This window comes from Peromyscus californicus, unplaced genomic scaffold (assembly GCF_007827085.1).
Source record: "Peromyscus californicus insignis strain IS unplaced genomic scaffold, ASM782708v3 Scaffold_8__1_contigs__length_139910024, whole genome shotgun sequence".
NCBI lineage: Eukaryota > Metazoa > Chordata > Mammalia > Rodentia > Cricetidae > Peromyscus > Peromyscus californicus.
In genome coordinates, this window is record NW_026294606.1 from 67,003,397 (window position 1) to 67,022,684 (window position 19,288).

At 38.9% G+C, this 19,288-nt stretch overlaps 1 protein-coding gene across 1 annotated transcript in view; it reads right to left on the minus strand.

Moving 5' to 3' along the window:
- Cubn (cubilin) overlaps window positions 1-19,288 on the minus strand; it is a 225,852-nt gene that overhangs the window by 50,008 nt on the left and 156,556 nt on the right. Inside the window, 10 exon segments of the mRNA XM_052729218.1 lie at window positions 26-213; window positions 1,528-1,753; window positions 2,293-2,414; window positions 4,150-4,299; window positions 6,474-6,680; window positions 8,065-8,236; window positions 15,337-15,518; window positions 16,187-16,327; window positions 16,955-17,164; window positions 18,309-18,487. Of these exon segments, the coding sequence (XP_052585178.1) occupies window positions 26-213; window positions 1,528-1,753; window positions 2,293-2,414; window positions 4,150-4,299; window positions 6,474-6,680; window positions 8,065-8,236; window positions 15,337-15,518; window positions 16,187-16,327; window positions 16,955-17,164; window positions 18,309-18,487 (1,777 nt within the window).

Below are 19,288 nucleotides of genomic sequence, written 5' to 3' on the forward strand. Positions count from 1 at the left end.
CAGTTAAACAAACAAACGCACCAACCTTCACAAAGCTGTTCAGACACTGGCTGTCACTGCTGGGGATGCGGAAATTGCTGTCAAAGCTAATCTCCCAGTGTTTACTGTCATGTGTGATGGCTGTCCAGGAGCATCTGCTGTTCTGGGGGAATGTCTGAGGCCAATGGGGAGATTTGATTGTACCATTATCTGAATGGAATGTTCCACCACAACCTGGAAATTTACCATTAAAAAAAAAATCAATCTCCAAGATAAAATATCAAATTTAGAAACCAAAGATGGCTAGAGAATATTTCTAAATGTGAAATCATAACTCATCTTTTCTTGTGTCTGACTCATCTTTGGGGCAGAGACTAAGCAGGAGCCCATAGATGCAAAGGGCTTTAAATGGAGAGCTGTCACTGTTTTGGTTCACCCACACAACCCAGTTCAGATCACTTGATAGACTCCCATTCCGTCTCCAAAGAAGTCATCTTTTCTACTTTCTTGAGACTGTATAGTAGGTAGATAGCCAGGCCACACTCACTAACAGATGTGAATACAGCTGTATTATTACTGCAGTGAACTAGAGAAATTGGTTTGGAACTGGGGAAAGTCATCCCACTAAGTAACCTGGCTCATTCATATTGAAATTGATTGATTGTTCTAAATAAATCATAGGAATATGAAGAAAGAAAATCTATAATTATTTTCATAACTTTAAAATACATACCTACGATAAACAAAGAAAAGTATGAATTCAGAACAGAGTGAAGTTAAATAAAGGGACATTGCCTGAATCTTCTGCTTTTGAGCCAGTGGTTCATCTGTAACTCCCTGATGACTTCAGGAGCAAGCTAATGGTTTAATGGGGAGCTGGAATCATTCTATAGAGACCTTCATGTTAACAAACTCTGCTACAAAGAACTGTTCTGTGATAGGATTTACAAAAATCCTGATTGTCTAATACAAATATTTATATTTTCTGAGAATTTTCACAAGGTTTATATTTCATGGGAGGTACAATGCTACTTTAAAAAATCAATTCCATTATCTTTTGATTCAGTGTCCATAGCAGCCTTTTCCCCCCTTAAATACAATTTTCATCTGGTCACCTTTATCCTCAAACTCCTCCATCAAACATGGTGTCTCTAGGGACAATATATGTAAACCAAGACTCTTATGATGTATACTCTGTTTAACTTTCTGAAAAGTCTGCCTGTTAGCTGAGAGAGAGAGAGACTGTCTCTTGTCACTATCTCCTGGACAATAAGAATATAGCAACTATATACATTGCATTTATATTATATTATGAATTACAAATAATCTAGAGATAATGTTTTATGGAGGAAACTCATACACTGCACACAAGTACTACATCATTTTGCACAAGAAACTTCAGCACTTATAAATTTGTTTATTGAGGGGAGTCCTGGAGCCAACCCCCTGCAGTAGTAAGGAATGACTATATTTTAAATTAGTTAAGAAAATGTGTCACTGAAAAATAAACGGTAAGTATAGAACAGTTGTTTGGTTTGTTTGTTTTACCTAAAGTGCTTGTGTCCCATGTAGCATAAAATCCACGACTTTGCCCTTGACGGTCTGTGCTAAAAGTCACCACAAGCTTGTTGGAACCAGACTGTACTGGTCCAGGGATTGACCACCCGCAGTACCGTCCTATGATGGGTGATTCAGGGTAGCCACCATTCCTGACAGTAACCGAGTCTGAAGCGCAAGTTGGATGCATCTCAAGATGAAAGTCAGTAAATGTGAGCTACAGAAGAGAAAAGACACGATGAGTCATCCTGAGCTGTAAAGGAGTTCATCCACCAGCAGGTAGACAAGGTTTCTACAGATATTTTCATTTTGTCATAATTTACATAGCTTTGTATTTCTGATTCTTTAGTTATTCTCTCCTCTCCACTCTGTTTCCCTTGTTAAAAGTTCTCTTGTGAATTTAGAAAGAGTATATTTTTTTCCATGAAGTAGCGTCATTTGGGAGAACCCCCGCAACCTGTTAGGCTAGAATGACAGCTCATGTCAATACTGAATTTGCCTCCTTTCTGGAGGCTCAATTAGCTTCTACATACACCTTCTCCTAATTTAAGAAAAGATAATGGTCTTCACTAATCATACCCTGGTAGATAACAATATCTGTACTCTAAACAAAGAATTTTACAGAAAATTTTATCTGATTATAAAACCAAAGCCTACAATAATCACTTATTTACACACACACATACACACAGACAGACACACATAAGGACACACACACCATTTCCATGATCCAGTAACCCAGCTATAAGAACTCACAGTGATGATGTGCCCTTCTGGGGCTTCCAACAGCCATGAACAGTGGGTCCATCTACCATAAACATTTGGATAGTTAGGACTTGAGATCACTCCACTCTCACCTGTCTGTATTCCACCACAATCTGAAATTAGATTTGTAAACCTCTAAATAAAAGAAAAGAAAATACCCACAGAGCTGAAACAAAACTTAATGACAGCCATCATACTTTCTGGTAAAAAATATAATCAGCCAATCAATCAATCAATTAACCAATCAATCAAGAAATAAAAACCTGAACAAGATCAAAGTTAGGGTGGAAGAATAGAAACTAATGAGTTGAATCCCAAATAGTGTGCACCAAACAGAATTCCATAGTACAGACAGCCTCAACTGAGCAGAAAATAGGAGGTTCATGGTAAATGGAGATTAGCTAGCCGTAGGATATAGCTAACAATGTACTATAGACAAATGGAAAGACACTACCTTTCCTGAGAACACCAGACCATGGATATATAGGTAAACCTGAAGAAATGATCTGCCCTATAATCAATTATTGCATCATAACAAGCACTTAGGTTTTAAAGAACAGATTATTGAAGCACGTTAAAAAGATGGTACAGGTCTATAACATCATATGATATGCCATTCAACAGAAGCAACACTGCTTCTCTGTCTGATTCTCCTTTCAATGGGATGAAAAATAACCAATGGATGAAATGTTTGCCCAAGCAGATTATGTTTGGGCTTATTCCCTCCTTTAACCGCACATTTGGTTGTTGTGGAAGAATCTTTTTTTGCACACTGTGAAGATGTGTTTTTGCCAAGGCACCTTCTGATTACTTTAATAAAGAGCTGAATGGCCATTAGCTAGGCAGAAAGAAGTTAAGTGGGACTTCTGGGGACAGAGAGCTCTGGGAAGAAAAAAGGGGAAGTCACCAGTCAGACATTGAGGAAGCAGGATGAGCGGTACAGAGTAAAGGTAAACGAGCCATGTATTTAATAGTAAGTCTTTGTGTCGGGTTTTTTGTTTTTTGTTTTTTTTTTTTTTTTTGAGCTGGCAACCCAAAGAAAAATCCATCTGTATTTGGTTATAACACAAACAATAGTATATAAAACTATAGCAGAACATATGTTGATTCACAGTCAAACTCAACAGAAGGAAAAGTGGGATTATAAAACCTGTCAGCAAGAAGTGGACTCAAACACAGAGGATCAGTGTCAAACAAAAAGTGTGGCAGACTGAGAGGGTCCTCATGGAGACATGGACTTAGGATGGGAATAAAGCTTTTGGAAACAAAGCAGGAAAAGAAAATATGAGTTTAGACTTTCACAAAGGGAAACACTGCCACAAATGTGAAGGATTGCCATGATAGTGAAAGGAAGCAGAAAACAAACAAACAAACAAACAACCTGGAACCAGGGCAAGCGGTTTTGTTGCCCACCTTGGATTGAATTTCTACATATAAACTCTGAATGTCACACATGCAGGTCTAATTATTGCAGAAATATGCAATAATCTCAATAAAACATAAACTGTGACCAGGTAGGATTTATCCTGAAATGTAAGAATGGTTCACAATAGAAAACATGTCAATGTAAATTGGGGAACAAGCTTGGGGGCCAAACCAAACCATAGAAAACAAAATAAAAAGACTATAATTTGAAGAAGACACAGTTGTCTACACAGAGGAACAAAGCCAATCAAAGTATTAAAGCCATAAGACTATTGTAATGTCTCTGGAATAAAGGCAAATATATAAAAACCATAAAACTCTTCTTGGCATCAGTAACAACTAGTTAAAAATTTAACCTGAAAATTTTCACTGAAATTATTAATGAAACTATTGTATACTAAGACATAAATCTTTTAGGCTTACCTGTAAAGGAGTACTCTACATTGAATCCAGTATGTTCTACACGCTCGTTGGTGACAAAGTGTATCCACACCTGGGGGTAGGGGATAACCAAGGGTACTGCTGGTGCTGACAAGCTGCAGAACTTCTCTATCAGGGGCCCATCAGCATCACCTGATCAAAATAGTATGCCAAGTGACATTATTTGCACGGTTTTGGACAAATATCTTTAATTAATAGGAATAACAATTAATGAATAAAAATAACAAAAAGTACTCCTTGATACATTTCAATCCTGGTACAGTAGCAGACATTTCCAAAGAAATCCTCTATTATCTTTGTCAGTTACACACACAAGAGTTCTCTGACACACTGAGTGTAGAGACGCTTTTACTATTGGTGCCAATTTATTCCAATTTATGTCTTCAAAATCACTTTCACATATCTAAACAGAAATGCAATCAACTTAATACCCCTTTTAGCTGTGTGCTTTGTAAGGGAGGAAGAAATGTCAATAGTGATAACAAATATACTCTTAGGATAGAGAAGATGATTGCCAAAACTTCTCAAGACTCTTCACTGCATTTCATCTTCTAAAATGAACAGAATATTCAGCACTCAGGCCAAGAACTGTCAGGGTTGAGTTGAACAAGTTTCATGAAGATTCCTTTTCACAGAAATTTGATTAACATTTACAGAGTACCTGGAAAGTGCACATTTATCTGCTCCCTATGTATTCTGTCAGATGAACACTGCTGACCTTATAAATCAATGAAATAGAGTATTTCTACTGTCTCTAAATCAGGGGGAATAAAGAGAAGATTGAATTTCACTGACTGAAATTGAACATAGAGCTGTTCTGCTTTATTCTATGAATGGCTTGGCAACACATAGAGGTAGTAAGTGTTTATCAGCATTTCATGGAAAGCATTCTCAACGGCCTCTTCCATGTTTATACTCATGTGCCTCAGAGAGCTGGGATGATTCTCTCTTGCAAAAATTCCTGGTCTACAACCCAAGTTTATATCAAAACCCTCATTAAAAACTCTGTGTTCTGTGTTCTCAAAGGAGGCCATCAGTGACTGGACAGGTCTTCTCAGTTTTGGCCTTGGTGCAGGGCAGCTATGATGTGTCTCAGCACTACATTATTTTATTTAAGACTGGATAGAAATTATCTTTAAAAGTATAGAGATGGAACACATTCATTAACCCATTTGCTTTCTTAAATTTTACTTTATATGTGTCAAATTACTACACAGCCTGACAACAACACTACACTATTATAGCCACTCCATATGATATTATAACATTATTTTCTGTACAGACACAACTGATTATTACTTGCTGTTTAATATCATTTGTGTAGCCACATTAAGATTGTTACTCATCTCTGTAATTTCCCCTATTTCTCTACCACCCAAAGGTTTATGAGAGACCTTTGCAGAAGAACTTCCTCCCCTAAAATAAAGGGTGTTAACACAATGACAATAATAACATAATATATAATATAATGTATTATGTAATATGTACCTTATATTATATTATACTCTATTCTATAATATAAGGTAGCTACCACTGATTATTAGAGTTGTCAGCTTTCAGCTTTCTTTTCTTTAACACTGGGGATTAAGGAGAACACAACCAACATTTGACAGTATAGAGCACCTCTAATATTATTTTCCTCCCCTGTCTACTTATTTTCTCACTGGGAAGCAAGTGTCAGTGTACCAATGGAAGCAACCTCGTTAGATCCTCTATGCCTGAACTTTAAGAAGGAACTTGAATCCTTCCATGAACACAAAGTTTGCTTTTTTTTTTAAAGTCTTGAGAAATATGGTTCATCAGATATGCCTTGATCCTTTTCTACCATAAAAAAAATGAACAATGACTTTCAGGATAATTCTCCAAATAGCTCCCGTGTGCTGCTCCACATTGGTACAGTGTGGAAGGTTTTTAAACTTCTAGGGCCTTAAAAGACAGAAGAATTGAACAACCTCCTTGTGAGTCCTGCAAGTTCAGGAAACTACTGACAGTGTTAGGTCACTCTAAGCTTAGTTCCCGAGGCCAGTGACACACACTGATAGGACAGAGACTGGCTGGAACCTGACTTGGGTGAGCCTCCCATACAGGAAACCTGAGAGAGAAACTCTCCTTGCTAAGGACCCACTTCCCTCACAGTTCTTAGGTCACATTTGCTATCTGGGAACAGGGGATTTCAGCTTTGTGTTGACAAAGCTCCTTTGTAACTTGTGCCCTGAGATAGAAGCCATCTGAACTCCTGCTGTTGTCTCCAGGACTGAGAAGAATAAGCAGATAAATTAGAGAACACATTCTTTGATGGAACTCACCCACTCGAAACTCAAGGACATCAAATGCACAGTCTTGATGACTTTCAAGGGAAAATGCTATAAAATGGATATTAATGGATGAATTTTCCCGATTTGGGTTACTGACAGTCCATTCACAGTCTAGGTTTCTTGCATAATCACGGATTCCATTATAGCCAGGAGAAGTAAAGTTTCCACCAGAGACACTTGAAAGAGGTCCACCACACACTAAGGCAACAAAAGGCACAGAGAGAGAGTAATGAGATCTGCATTGTTACAGACGATTCCAACAATCAAGGCACAATGAGTAAAATAATAAACACTGCATCAATTTGCTCTTCTAGATGTAGTCAGGCTTGTAGACAAAGGACATGCAAACTATAGGAGGAATGCCTATGGATTCATGAATGCCTATGGGTTCATGAATGCCTGTGGGTTCATGAATGCCTATGGGTTCATGAATGCCTATGGGTTCATGAATGCCTATGGGTTCATGAATGCCTATGGGTTCATCAATGCCTATGGGTTCATCAATGCCTGTGGACTCATGAATGCCTATGGTTCAACAAAGTTCCTTTATTTCCCTTCTGGAATGGAGAAGATGGCTGTGGCTTGGCCGTGTATCAACATCTCCAAGTTTAGATATATTATTCATTCAATATTTAATTTAGAAAATACACAAATCACTGGTAGGTCCTAGTGGCTTTTGATAAACAATTTTCTACTTGATCCAATAATTTATTTGCATTAAATAGATAATATAACACTATAGTGCCAACAAACTTACTCTTTTTTATATGGTAATGAATGTCTCTTAAACCAATCAAATAAATTAAACAATTTTTGTTTTTGTTTTCTTTTTGCTTTTCAAGACAGGGTTTCTCTGTGTAGTTTTGGTGCCTGTCCTGGATCTCACTCTGTAGACCAGGCTGGCCTCAAATTCACAGAGATCCACCTGGCTCTGCCTCCTGAGTGCTGGAATTAAAGGCATGTGCCACCACTGCCCAGCAAATTAAATAATTTTTAAAGATGTATTTAGTTCCATTCTTCCTAAAATACAAAACCCTTGGATAATGGTAGCAGACCTAAAAGGAAGAGGATATTTATAATCCAGGCTACATGTTGCTTAATTTTGGGATAATCTATATTAAATGCAACTGGGTTATTATTTTCACTGAATATACCCATATAAGTAAGTGAATAAAAAACAATAACATATACTCAGTTGTCTGGGACATTAATTACTCCGTGGTCCTAAGCTACCTAGGAAGTAAATATTTTCTTGAATATAAAATAGTGTATCAGAGACTGTGGGTCCAGATTCAGTCCTAGCAGTGATATTACAGAGAATCATGTTAGAAAGAAATCAAATAAAATTTTGTTATAAAAGATTCAAAATACAACTTTTTTTCCAAAACCACAATGGTTGCTCTCCCTATGCCCCCAAGTAGATCTTTTGTTTGTTCATATATATCGCTCTTGTGTTGAAGATCCCAGGTACACTTCTGATGACTGCAGAGAAAAAAAGAAGACTTGGCTGTTTGGGGCAGTGTTTGGGGGACGCTGAGTGAGTCTGACCAAGAGGAGGTACGTTTGCAGCATCCTACATCACCTGCGTCTTCACTGGAGGTGTAGGAAGCAGTGAAGCCTCCGTACGGCCGGGATCCATCGGTGAAGAATACGACCTTCATTGTGTTTCCAGTGGATTTGAACTCACTGGTTACGTTCACACGGCTGCACAGTTTCTCTAGTTGGGGTGAATTACTTCTAATGCCATTGAACACCTGTTAGAAAAATAGATTGACTTGGAGCTGTGCTGCTCACTTTACTGAATATCCCTCAGGAGATGACCATCTGAGCCCTGAATCGTGCCCTTGTAAAGAAACCACAGTCAACAGTACAGAAACCTACCCCAGGACTACAAGCTACTAAGCCATGCCAAGCATATTTTTGGCCTTAGGGTCATGTCAAGAAAACGAAAGATTTGTAAATGTCCACCTCCCATGGGTCACAGATGAGAGGCTTCTCTGCACTTGGCAAGTGGAGACCCTGCTCTACATGGGAAGTAAATGTGCCACTATACTTTCTTTATAGTCACAGAGTTTACTGATATGCAGTTTTCTTAATCATGCCTTGGATGATTTTAACAAACTAACTTAAATGTTAGCCTTAGATGATTTCAAGTGTATAACCATTCATCTACTCCAAATACCTTGGAGAGTACTTTGCAGTGATTTTTCTTTATTGCTTTTAATTAGGTGTACTTATGCGTATCTGGGTGTGATTATGTGCATGTGAGCGCAGGTGTTTGCAATAGATTTGCCTGGAGCTGGAGTCACAGGCAGTTGTGACTGCCCAAAGTGTGTGCTGGAAACCAAACTCCAGTCCTCTGCAAGAGTAATACATGTTCTTAACCACTGAGCCAATTCTCCAGTGTCCCTTAAAAAGCAATTAAAAAATTAAGCTCTTTCTGAATTATTATGGATTTAAAGTTCCTATATTCTTAGTCATTTGACTTAACTTTTTTCAGTTTTTATTTCTGAGATTACAGTATAACAACCAATTAGTGTGTTCTTACTTATTGACTTTTAAAAATTGTATTATTACTAGTATCAAAATACAATTAATAGCTTTAGTTCCAACTGGTAAAGTATGATCGCTTCTGCACAAAGCCTTGTGAATGCTTTTCAGAATTCAGAGACGTTTCTAAAGAAATAAATAGCAATTTACTTGGTGATTGATATTCCTACTCTTTAAAAGGATTTGAATGGCTCACAATTAGAAACATCAGCTTAAAAGCTTTGAGGAAGCAGGCCATGTTCTACTCCAAGGGATGCAAGCTTTTCCAGTTACTGTAATTAATGACTGAACGTAGCTCTTGGGTGGTTTCTGGTTTAAAATGCCTTCCAGCTAGAGGACCAGAGGAAGTGTTTCCATCTTCACTTGTGCAGATACAGAGCCAGACTCTGCTAATGGCCTACTCAGATTATCTTATCTGATCATTACCATGCCTCTCCCTCTCAGACATGTACTAGGACTGCATTTTTCCTGATTCAGACAGTAGAGTACAGAGATTTGTACTTTGTTGAAATTCTAATAACTAGGAATATTTGAATTTGGATTCAAATTCCAATATCAAACCACAAAACAAAGCAACAAAAGACAATACGTATTTCATGCTACTATGAACAGGAGTAGGTCATGTGTTCTCAGAATGGAAAGAACTTATCACCAACTACAAAGTTGATAGGATATGTTGTAAGCAATGACCGGAGGTCTTTGTTGCCTCTTTATGTAGCACAGAACTGGAATGACTAGAACATGTGCAGTCACCCAGCTAGTATATGGACTTCTTTCTCCATTCAGAAGCAACCGACTGTGAGCTCCCGTCTTGTCCTCTAACATCTTTTGTAGTCAGAAACTACAAGCCTCAGAAGACCCAAGGCAGGAGCAGGCACATGACAGTCCAGACAAGGTATGAGCTGCTGTGAGCAGGAAGGAAATTAGACATTTGTCTCACGACCCCGCACACTGTGTGGCACAGCCTTTCATTTCCTGCATCTGAGTCATCGGATTTGTTGCTGGATTTGGGGGAGTTTCAAGTTCAGTCCAGCTGGGTGTGGTGCTCAACAAGCAGCAGGATGCTTACAACGCCCCATGCCACTTGCGGATCTTAAGTTTTCTTCCCTTCTTTTCGGGTAAGCCTTAAGTCCACAGAGGATGGAAAAAGGCAATTTAAACACTTGTTTGGAATAAAAGGAATAAAGTAAACACCAACACACAAACATGTTTTAAAGAAATGGAATTTGGACATTCTCCTACAGAAATGAATTCCCAAAGTGATTCCTTGATGGAGTTTCATCCTCCCCATGAAGAAAGATCTGAAGCTGTGATATTTGCAGATCACTAATTACAGGTCAAGATCTGTATTAGTTACTTTCATAAGGTCCAATTACTAGATTCAAGTACATGTGCAGAGCTGCCAATCAGCTTTTGCACACTTTTTTAAAATATAAATGAAGATCAACCAGGGCTCTGGGGAAACATCTAATATGAAATGCAGAGACCAATATAAATAGAGATAGAATCTGAAGGAAACAATATGAAACTTCATAGAAGTAATATGGAACTTCAAATTATGATTCTACAATAGTTTAATACATGCATTCAAATGATTGTGCTACAGCAGGAATCGTATAAGTCTACAAAAGTTATCATCCACACTTGTGTCCTTAGGGAGTTACAAGAGCATATGTCTCACCAAAAAAACAGGAAACTGACTAAGAAAGGAAATGTACAGCATCATAAAGCCAGGTGGCCAGTCCAGAAGGGAATGAAGATGCCACAAACATGACGGTGCTGGGAAATCCCAAAACAACAGCTCCCATCAGGCTTGCTGCAGATGGACAAGGATTTGCAGAAGGATACTGGTGATAAAAATAGACATGTATGCCTCTTTGGTGGAAGATATGTAGAACAATTAGTGACATCCATAAAATGTAAAAATAGTACAGCTGTTGTTACTGTTATTTGAAAAAGCAAAAGGAAATGTGGCCACAGCTTATTGCCTGATTTAACTAAAATGCAGTTTCCATAATCACCTAGGTTTAACACCAAAGGGCCATGACTGTGGAAAATGTGACATGTGTGTTTTGTAGGGAAGTTGGCAGAATATGGGAATTGTGGGTTCTCTATGTGCACGTCTCATGGGAGGGAGATAATTCCTCAGTTTCTATAGCAGGATATGGGTAGATGATACCCAAGAGCAACAGAAGAGGTGCAGAATAAGAATATTAGCTCAATACAATGGCATAAATGCTACCAGAAATAGCTGGAATCCAGAGGAGTAAATACATCTGGCTTCAAAGATTAGGAGTGGAGAGGTCACAAGTAAGGTCTAGTTTTGCAATTTGTGACCACTAGTATCAATTTTATTTTATTATTTGAGTTCTAAAACTGTGACTCATTTTATCTTTCCTATAGGTCATGTACAATCTGTGGTGGTAAAATTCCTAATAAACATTGGATTCAACAAGGTTTAAATCACAGACATAATTTCAAAGGGCCAAAAAAATCCCAGTTAGCATTATTTATGAAAATTTTAGTGATATGTAGAACGTAAAAATTAGGTATTTTTGTTTTCTCAATTTTTACGATACTTTTCACTAAACATCTATTATATTTAATCAGAAAACATCTTAAATTAGTTTTCAAGGGAATTTATATTGCTTAGTTAAAACTACTTAAAATTATGCAGGAGCCAGAAAGACATACAATACATAAAAATATGGCACACTGGGAGCGTTTAATCTTTTTTTCTCCTTGTGTTTGTCTATATATCCATGCAATAAGTAATAGGTGTTTCTTTATAACTAACACCTAACACCTTGGAGTCACAAAATGGATGCTTATAAAGGTGTCTGCCACCAAACCTAACCTTCACACGAGTGCTGTAGCATGTTCACATCCATAAATACACATGCACAATAGAGATATAAATATAATTTAATTTTAAAATTAACAATCTTAATGTAGGGATGTAATTCAGTTACTTAGCATGCACAAGTCCTGGGTTCAGTCCCCAGCACCACATAAACGAGATGTGTGGTACACACCAGAAATTATAGCAGTCTGGAAGTGAAGCTGGAGGATCAGAAGTTCAAGGCCATCCCCTGCTACATATCGAGTTCTAAGCTAGCCTGGGCTACTTGACACCCTGTCTCAAATAAACAAACTAATAACTAACTAACAAAAAACAAACACAAAAAAAGAATGAAAAAGAAAGAGAGAGAGAAAGAAAAAGGAAAACAAAAACATAACGCAGCATTTCCTGCCTCTCAAACATAAGGAAAACACACTGGTTCCATACCTAGTATCTGGGAAAATCATTACTTTAGATATTGGAACTGAGACAATAATCTGAAGGTTAAATACAGCAATTTTTGGGTCATAGAGAGTGATGAGGGGATGTCACGGGGCAGGGGAGGCTTAATCTTTGGAATTTACTATTCAGCAACAAAAGGCTAAACAGAAAACAAAAATGCTTCTTCATTTTCTTAAGCCAACAATGTTATTTCTGTAATTCATTCATCAAACCTATTTCTCCGTGAGCATGTATCAGCCCCTGGGGATTCACTGGAGGAATCTGAGTCCTGGCCCTCAGAGAGCTGACATGAAGTGCTATGAAACAACACAGGGGAGGCCAAGGGAGGGTGGGGCTTGCTTCATGAGTCTTAGTGAGGTGGTGTGGGTTAGCCACTAGAGCAGAGATCCAAAACAAGCGAAAAGAAAACCAGACAGCATCTTGGGAGGAACAATCTAGACAGAGGCCATAATCACCCATTAAAGCCTGATATTAGAGCCTGTTTATCGAAAGCCAATCCCACCCCCACCCCCTACCCTGGGTACCTGCCCTGTGGAGGTTTTTCCCAGAGCCCAGAAAAGAAGTGTACAAATGGCTAAGATTCTGATCTATATCAATTGAATTTACACATGCCATGCTCTTTCAGTCCATTCACTTTGTTGTTTTAAGTTAATTTTCCCTAACTCTACATCTTCTTTTTAGCCCATACATTACTCTGCTGTTCTTCTATCTTTAGTTCTCCCCCGAGTCTCTGAGGTTTCCAGTTTTTATATACATACAGTCAGCAATTCTCCGGCCCAAGCAAGGTCGCAAGGCTTGAATTCTCTCAGGGTCATAAAAGCAGATAAGAGTTTACACTAGGTAGTGACTGTCAGGCTTTCTTTATGGCTCAAAGAGGGGGTGACATGTAAAAGCCTCAGTGAACTCTTAAAGGGAGCAGGGTCAAATGAGAGGGAGAGAGACCTTAAATCAATTAGGAAAATCTAAGAAGGGAAAAGGGAATCTGCGTGTAATACTGCATTCCTAAGTGTGGTTAGATTACTAATATGCTGATTAGTAAACCAAGGTAAAAGGAAAAGGAGTTAAGAATTTGCTAGTGTGAGGTTAGCTTGGGACAACACTTGCCTATCTGTAGGCAGGGTGAGCCCAGGGCACTCTTGTTCTCTATCTATCTAAAGACTGTGAATCAACAAATTCAGACATGTTGTAATTCTATGTCTTTGGGTATCTGAGAATGTCTCAAATGAGATACTTTTGCCTGGACACTTCACACTGACCAAATGCCTGCCAATGAAGATAATTGCAAGAAGGCAGACCTCTAAGTTTATATTGGAGAAAGTAACAAAGACCTGGTTGTGGGAAATAGGTATTGACTGTGTGACTTTTTCCATACACAGCTGGGGGATGTTCTCCAAATAACCCAACTGTATAGGGGAAGTTGAGCCCAATAAATGATCGATCACATTGTTAGAAACTCTTAGAAAAAAGAATCAATTGGGAAAGCTACAATAGCACACAGGAAATTCACTGCAGGAAACAGGTAATACATTCAAAAGCCAATATCACCAAGACTCCTTGAGTTTTGGCTTAACCTCCATCAGAGCCCTGGGCTCTAATGGGTCTGTCTTGTCAATGCCAGCTGAGTTCCTACTTCATATTTCTGTGGCTCACAGTACCTGTTAGCATATCAAGGGATAAAAGAGAAGCTAGGGAGTTGGGTCATAGGAGGGGAGGGGACGGCAGGTAAGGGAGAGGGAGGACCAGCAGGTACTGGCTGGCTGGGTGGGACTTGTTAGGATTCATCTGGTTGAGATGAAAGATCATTGGAGGATTTTTTTAAAAAAGAAAGTGCTATGACATGATTAAGCATTGTTTTCCCATTGCTTAGGATTGAACCCAGGGCTTTATACATGCCTGGCAAAGTTTCAGCCACTGAGATACACTCCTACCCTCAACACAATCCTGTTTAAACCAGAAACTATTACTCTAGTTGCCGTCCTGAGAATGTGGGAGGACAAGGCTAGAAACAGAGACCAGCTGGAACTGATGGTACAGTCCAAGTGAAGAATGATGCAGTAGCAGTGGGTGTATAGATGTTAGAGCTGGATATTTTCTAAGGTGCAGCCAATGGCTCTTGTGTATAGGTGGGTGTAGGAACTATGACTCCAAAATAAACATCAAGATTGTTTCCTTGAGCCACTAGAAATATTATCTACTCACATAAGAAAGACTGAAGAGGCCAGGCATGGTGGCACATACCTTTAACACCAGCACTCAGGAGGAAGAGGCAGGTGGATTTCTGACTGTGAGGCTAGTTTGGTCTACAGAGCAAATCCTGAGACAGCCAGGATTACACAACAGAACCCTGTCTTGAAAAAACAAAAGAAGGGAGCAGGATGGGTAGAGAGATAGACTAACATTAATTCCATTTGGTAGTCTATTAGTCTATGAATAGCTATATCAATAAGTACATACATGTATGCATATAAATATGTATGTCACACACAGTCAACACACACTTCCTAGTCAACAACATATTTGCTATTCATACTCATGGGTCTCATTTGCTTTCTTCAGCTGAGGGAAGCTAGCAATGCTGAGGGCATGCCTCTCACATTTGAAGTTGGAACAGGGCGGGCTTTCTACCCAGGGTCCCTCAATGCCTCTGGCAGAGAATGAGGTTATGTAGGACCATTCATCTGCTTAAGTCTCGCTGGTACTTGTGCTGAGACCGATGAAGTTTGCCTGCATGCTTAGCTGTCATCTACTTGTTCTCTTTTGTCGTATGTAATGATGGTTTGCCCTGAAAACTTGTCCACCATGTAACCTTTGTGCATGAGGTGACAGATAATAGTCTCTAAAAGCAGTTTGTGGTGACTTTGCTCTATCTAAACTACTCAAATTTGTCTGAAAAGTAGTTGCGAAGGTGGCGATCGTTTGATTGAGTTTTCACATCATCACTTCCAGTGAATGCATTCCACACACAATGGAACACAGTGGCCAACCTGCAGGGACACTTACTATGAGGTGCTCACTGTCGCAGGATGGATGGTTGCTCAGCCTCAAGTTGGTAAAGGTTAGGATGATTCTCCTGCTTTCTGGTACAGTGATTGTCCACTCACAGATCCAGGCATGAGAATTAGGGTTTGGGTAGTTGGGAGAAGTAAATGTTCCGGTAGGGCCGTGTAAATTCCCACCACACACTGAAAGAAAGAAAGGAAAAAAATTAATCAAAATATCTCTTTTCACAAGGAACACTTTTAAAATTAGTTCTTAATGACCTGTCTGAACAAAATTACTGGCCATATTTTTTTCCACATGTATGAGAATGCTCATCTGTATTCACTTCATGACTTCTTGTATTTACATCTGTATTCAGTTCTTGTCTCTGTCAATACTGAATGTTATCTTACATGGAAAACAGTCCACTGGCAGCATTTAAATTATTATCAGAGCCCAGGATTATGAAAGACCAATAAATATAACAAACTCAGGAAAGCTAAAGTCATTATTCTGTTTTTCGACAGGACCTTTATTTCACCCGTGTTCGTTGGGGGCATTTAGGAACCTGAGTTCTTGATAGCTCTAGGGCATTACAATGTACCAATTTCTCAGGATGGTTTTCACAGAGAAGCCACATCTCTGCTCTGCATCTCTCATAATACACGTTACTTTCCTTTGTGGCATTTACTCCAGCTATACGTTTTCATTAACTGGTGACTGTTTATTACATCAGCCTTTCAACTTCTCGTAAGAGTCAAAAAGACAAAAATCACATGTTCGTTTTCAAATTCTTATGATATCAGTGTCCAGTGCAGCGTCTATCCTCTGTAGGAGATCAGTGCCTTTTCTAATATGTCATTGAACTCACCTTCTCTGCTGGACGTAAACTGCAGCCTAAATCCTGAGGCAGTGACAGAGCCATCTGTGACAAACCTGACCGAAGCAACATTGCTGGAAGTGTCCACATGGCTAGGAATGGAGTTTCCACAATATCTGCCCAAAATATTTCCTGCAAGAGTCAAATAATTAATTATGTCCATGCCCAGGTGATCATTTTTCTGTCAATGCTTACTTAAGTTGTTTTGCATGGACAAAGAAGATCTTAAGAGACAATCTTTTGTTCATGAAGAAATGGCAACCACTGTTATGAAAATAATGAATAAAAGTCAATATATTTAAATATATGCAGATGTATAAAGACTGGAGCCAATTAGGGTAAGTCTATTTCAGCCTGATGAGGAAGGCTTGCTCAGATGGCTGAAGAAATGATCCAAGTGCCTCTTATACTGTTATATGATATACACTATCTCTCCCTCTCCTTATGCATCAGGAGACTTCTCCAATAACCACAGGTGGTACACTGGGGTCTCCACAGGACAAGGATGCCGTCCCAACACAAGGCTCTTTCATTGTGCTCTCTAAGATGACTACAGAATGGCTATAGCAATACTGAGCATCCATTGTAATCTGTTAGAATCAATGAAAAGAACTACCGGTCTTGCCCAGAGCCCATGAATCTGCATTTCTCTGATGACATCAGACACACCTTTGCCTTTCTCAGAAGCCAAGATGCTTCAGGGGTTGAATTAATTGATTAAGAAGTAAACACCCCCAAAGAAAGCAGGATTTCACTGACCAGTGGTATGGTTTTCCCAGATCTCCACAAAGTCTTTTGCACAACCAGGGGAACTCTGAAGATTAAAATCTTGAAAATGAATGGTGAGATAGTGTCCTGGGAGGCCCCGGAGATGCCACTGACAAAAGGCATTGTTTGGATAGGGAAGGGTCGGGTATCCAATGCTCTCAATGACTCCATTTTCCCCTGAGACTGTTCCTCCACATGGGGCTGCAAAACACACACACACAAAGGATATTCTATTATAGATTATTTTTATGATTAAACCAATATCATTTAAAACTTTTAGGAACCAAGTGAATATTATCAGAAGTTGTAAAAATCTGAAAAGGTTTATTTAAAGCTTTCCTAATTCTTTGAAATCTACTGTGGATGGATAGAAAGATACCTCAGGCCTACTCAGTGTGAGAAGTGGAAGGTGACTGTGGGGTGTCACATCCACTCTCTTGGGAAAGCATGTAAGAACTATTACTCATAACGTAAATATCATCCAAGAAGCAACTGGTAGGGTAATAAGGCCTGCCTGGTACCCTCTGCCGCTGATGCCAAACACTGTCTGCACTCTTTTGGAAGGAGCAGTTGACTGGCGACTGCTGGTGTCTACCTCTCTAGGTTAACTATAAGTACACACTGCACATAGTTTTTTTGAGAATTCAGACCCACCAGACACTAAATTATATGTGATATGTGGTATGTGGTATTATATCACTTGGAGTGAATCTTCAATATGTGTGTTTGTGGCTCACTTTTTGAGTAACAAAATCAAACTCCAGGGGAACAATGTGCTTTCCATTTCTGGCTTAGCATTAGAGATTCAGAAGGAAAACGCTGGACCATTCCATGGATGCTTGGTGTTCTAAGTCACTGTCCAAGTGCAGTTGCTTGATCACTAAGGAATTTGTTGTTTTGTTTTGTTTTTCGAGACAGGGTTTCTCTGTGCAGTTTTGGTGCCTGTCCTGGATCTCGCTCTTTAGACCAGGCTGGCCTCGAACTCACAGAGATCCACCTGGCTCTGCCTCCCGAGTGCTGGGATTAAAGGCGTGCGCCACCACTGCCCAGCAGGAATTTTATTTTTTGCAAATATATTATACTTATTTCATGGTAAGAGATAGAAACAAAGGTTGATATAACTGAAAATACTTTTTATACACAAGTTAGGAAAATATAAAACACTAAAGTTTTAATAAAAATTACATTTTAGCCTAATATAAAATAACTTAAAACTGGTGATGATGTTGTGAGTTTATGCAAACCTTCTTCCAAGTCTTAAAATTAGGCAGATGAGAGGCACGGTGTGGTTAAGCCTCAGTGTTTCCCTGTACCACTGCTGTCCTGCTTGAAAATAAAGCATTACCTATGGAATACTTGGCCTTGAATCCCATGTAGCTGGAACCAGTACCAGATTGGAATTTCAAGTACATAAGTTCTCTTGAGGATATCCAGCTACCAGGCAAAGTGTGCCCACACAATTTGGAAAGCACTGTAGCACTTGAGTCGGCTCCATCACGCAATTCAAGGTAGCTCGAAGAACAGCTAGAAGAAAAAAATTGTCAAATTTAAAAAAAAAACCAAACAGTTACTTTGACTTATTTTGTTAGTTAAGACTTCTTTCTTCAGCCGGGCGGTGGTGGCGCACGCCTTTAATCCCAGCACTCGGGAGGCAGAGCCAGGCGGATCTCTGTGAGTTCGAGGCCAGCCTGGGCTACCAAGTGAGTTCCAGGAGAGGCGCAAAGCTACACAGAGAAACCCTGTCTCGAAAAACCAAAAAAAAAAAAAAAAAAAAAAAAAGATTTCTTTCTTCAAGGACAATATTTAATCATCATGTTTTTTGTATTAAAAGACCACATGACTGAGTCTCTTTAGGCTTCATGGCATTCTCAAATGCCATATTTTTTCCAATGATGATACAACCTTCCATGATGAGTTCCTGAAGGAGACAGCTTTTTACACTGGGAGATAGTTCTTTACATATTCTATATTTGTCTTACAAACATAAAAGTCATTTCAGATGGACCATGGATTCAATTAAAGTAGAATCTGTCAGACATGATACTTGAATATATTTCACATGAGAGAGATCAACCTCTCTTGCAAGCCTCATGACTATGGCTACTATGTCTACACAGCTGCACTATGTCTATAAAAGAAGACAAGCTTTTACTAATGTTTCCTAATAAAATCAAACTAGAGAGTCTATGCTAGTTTCTGTAAAAACAAATCACATTCAGTGTCAAAAAAAAAGTGGTGATCAGTAGCTCTGTTGTGACATGCATTTACTCATGCAAATATAGGACTATTTTAGATAAATGAAAAAGAACCCATATATCTGTGTAT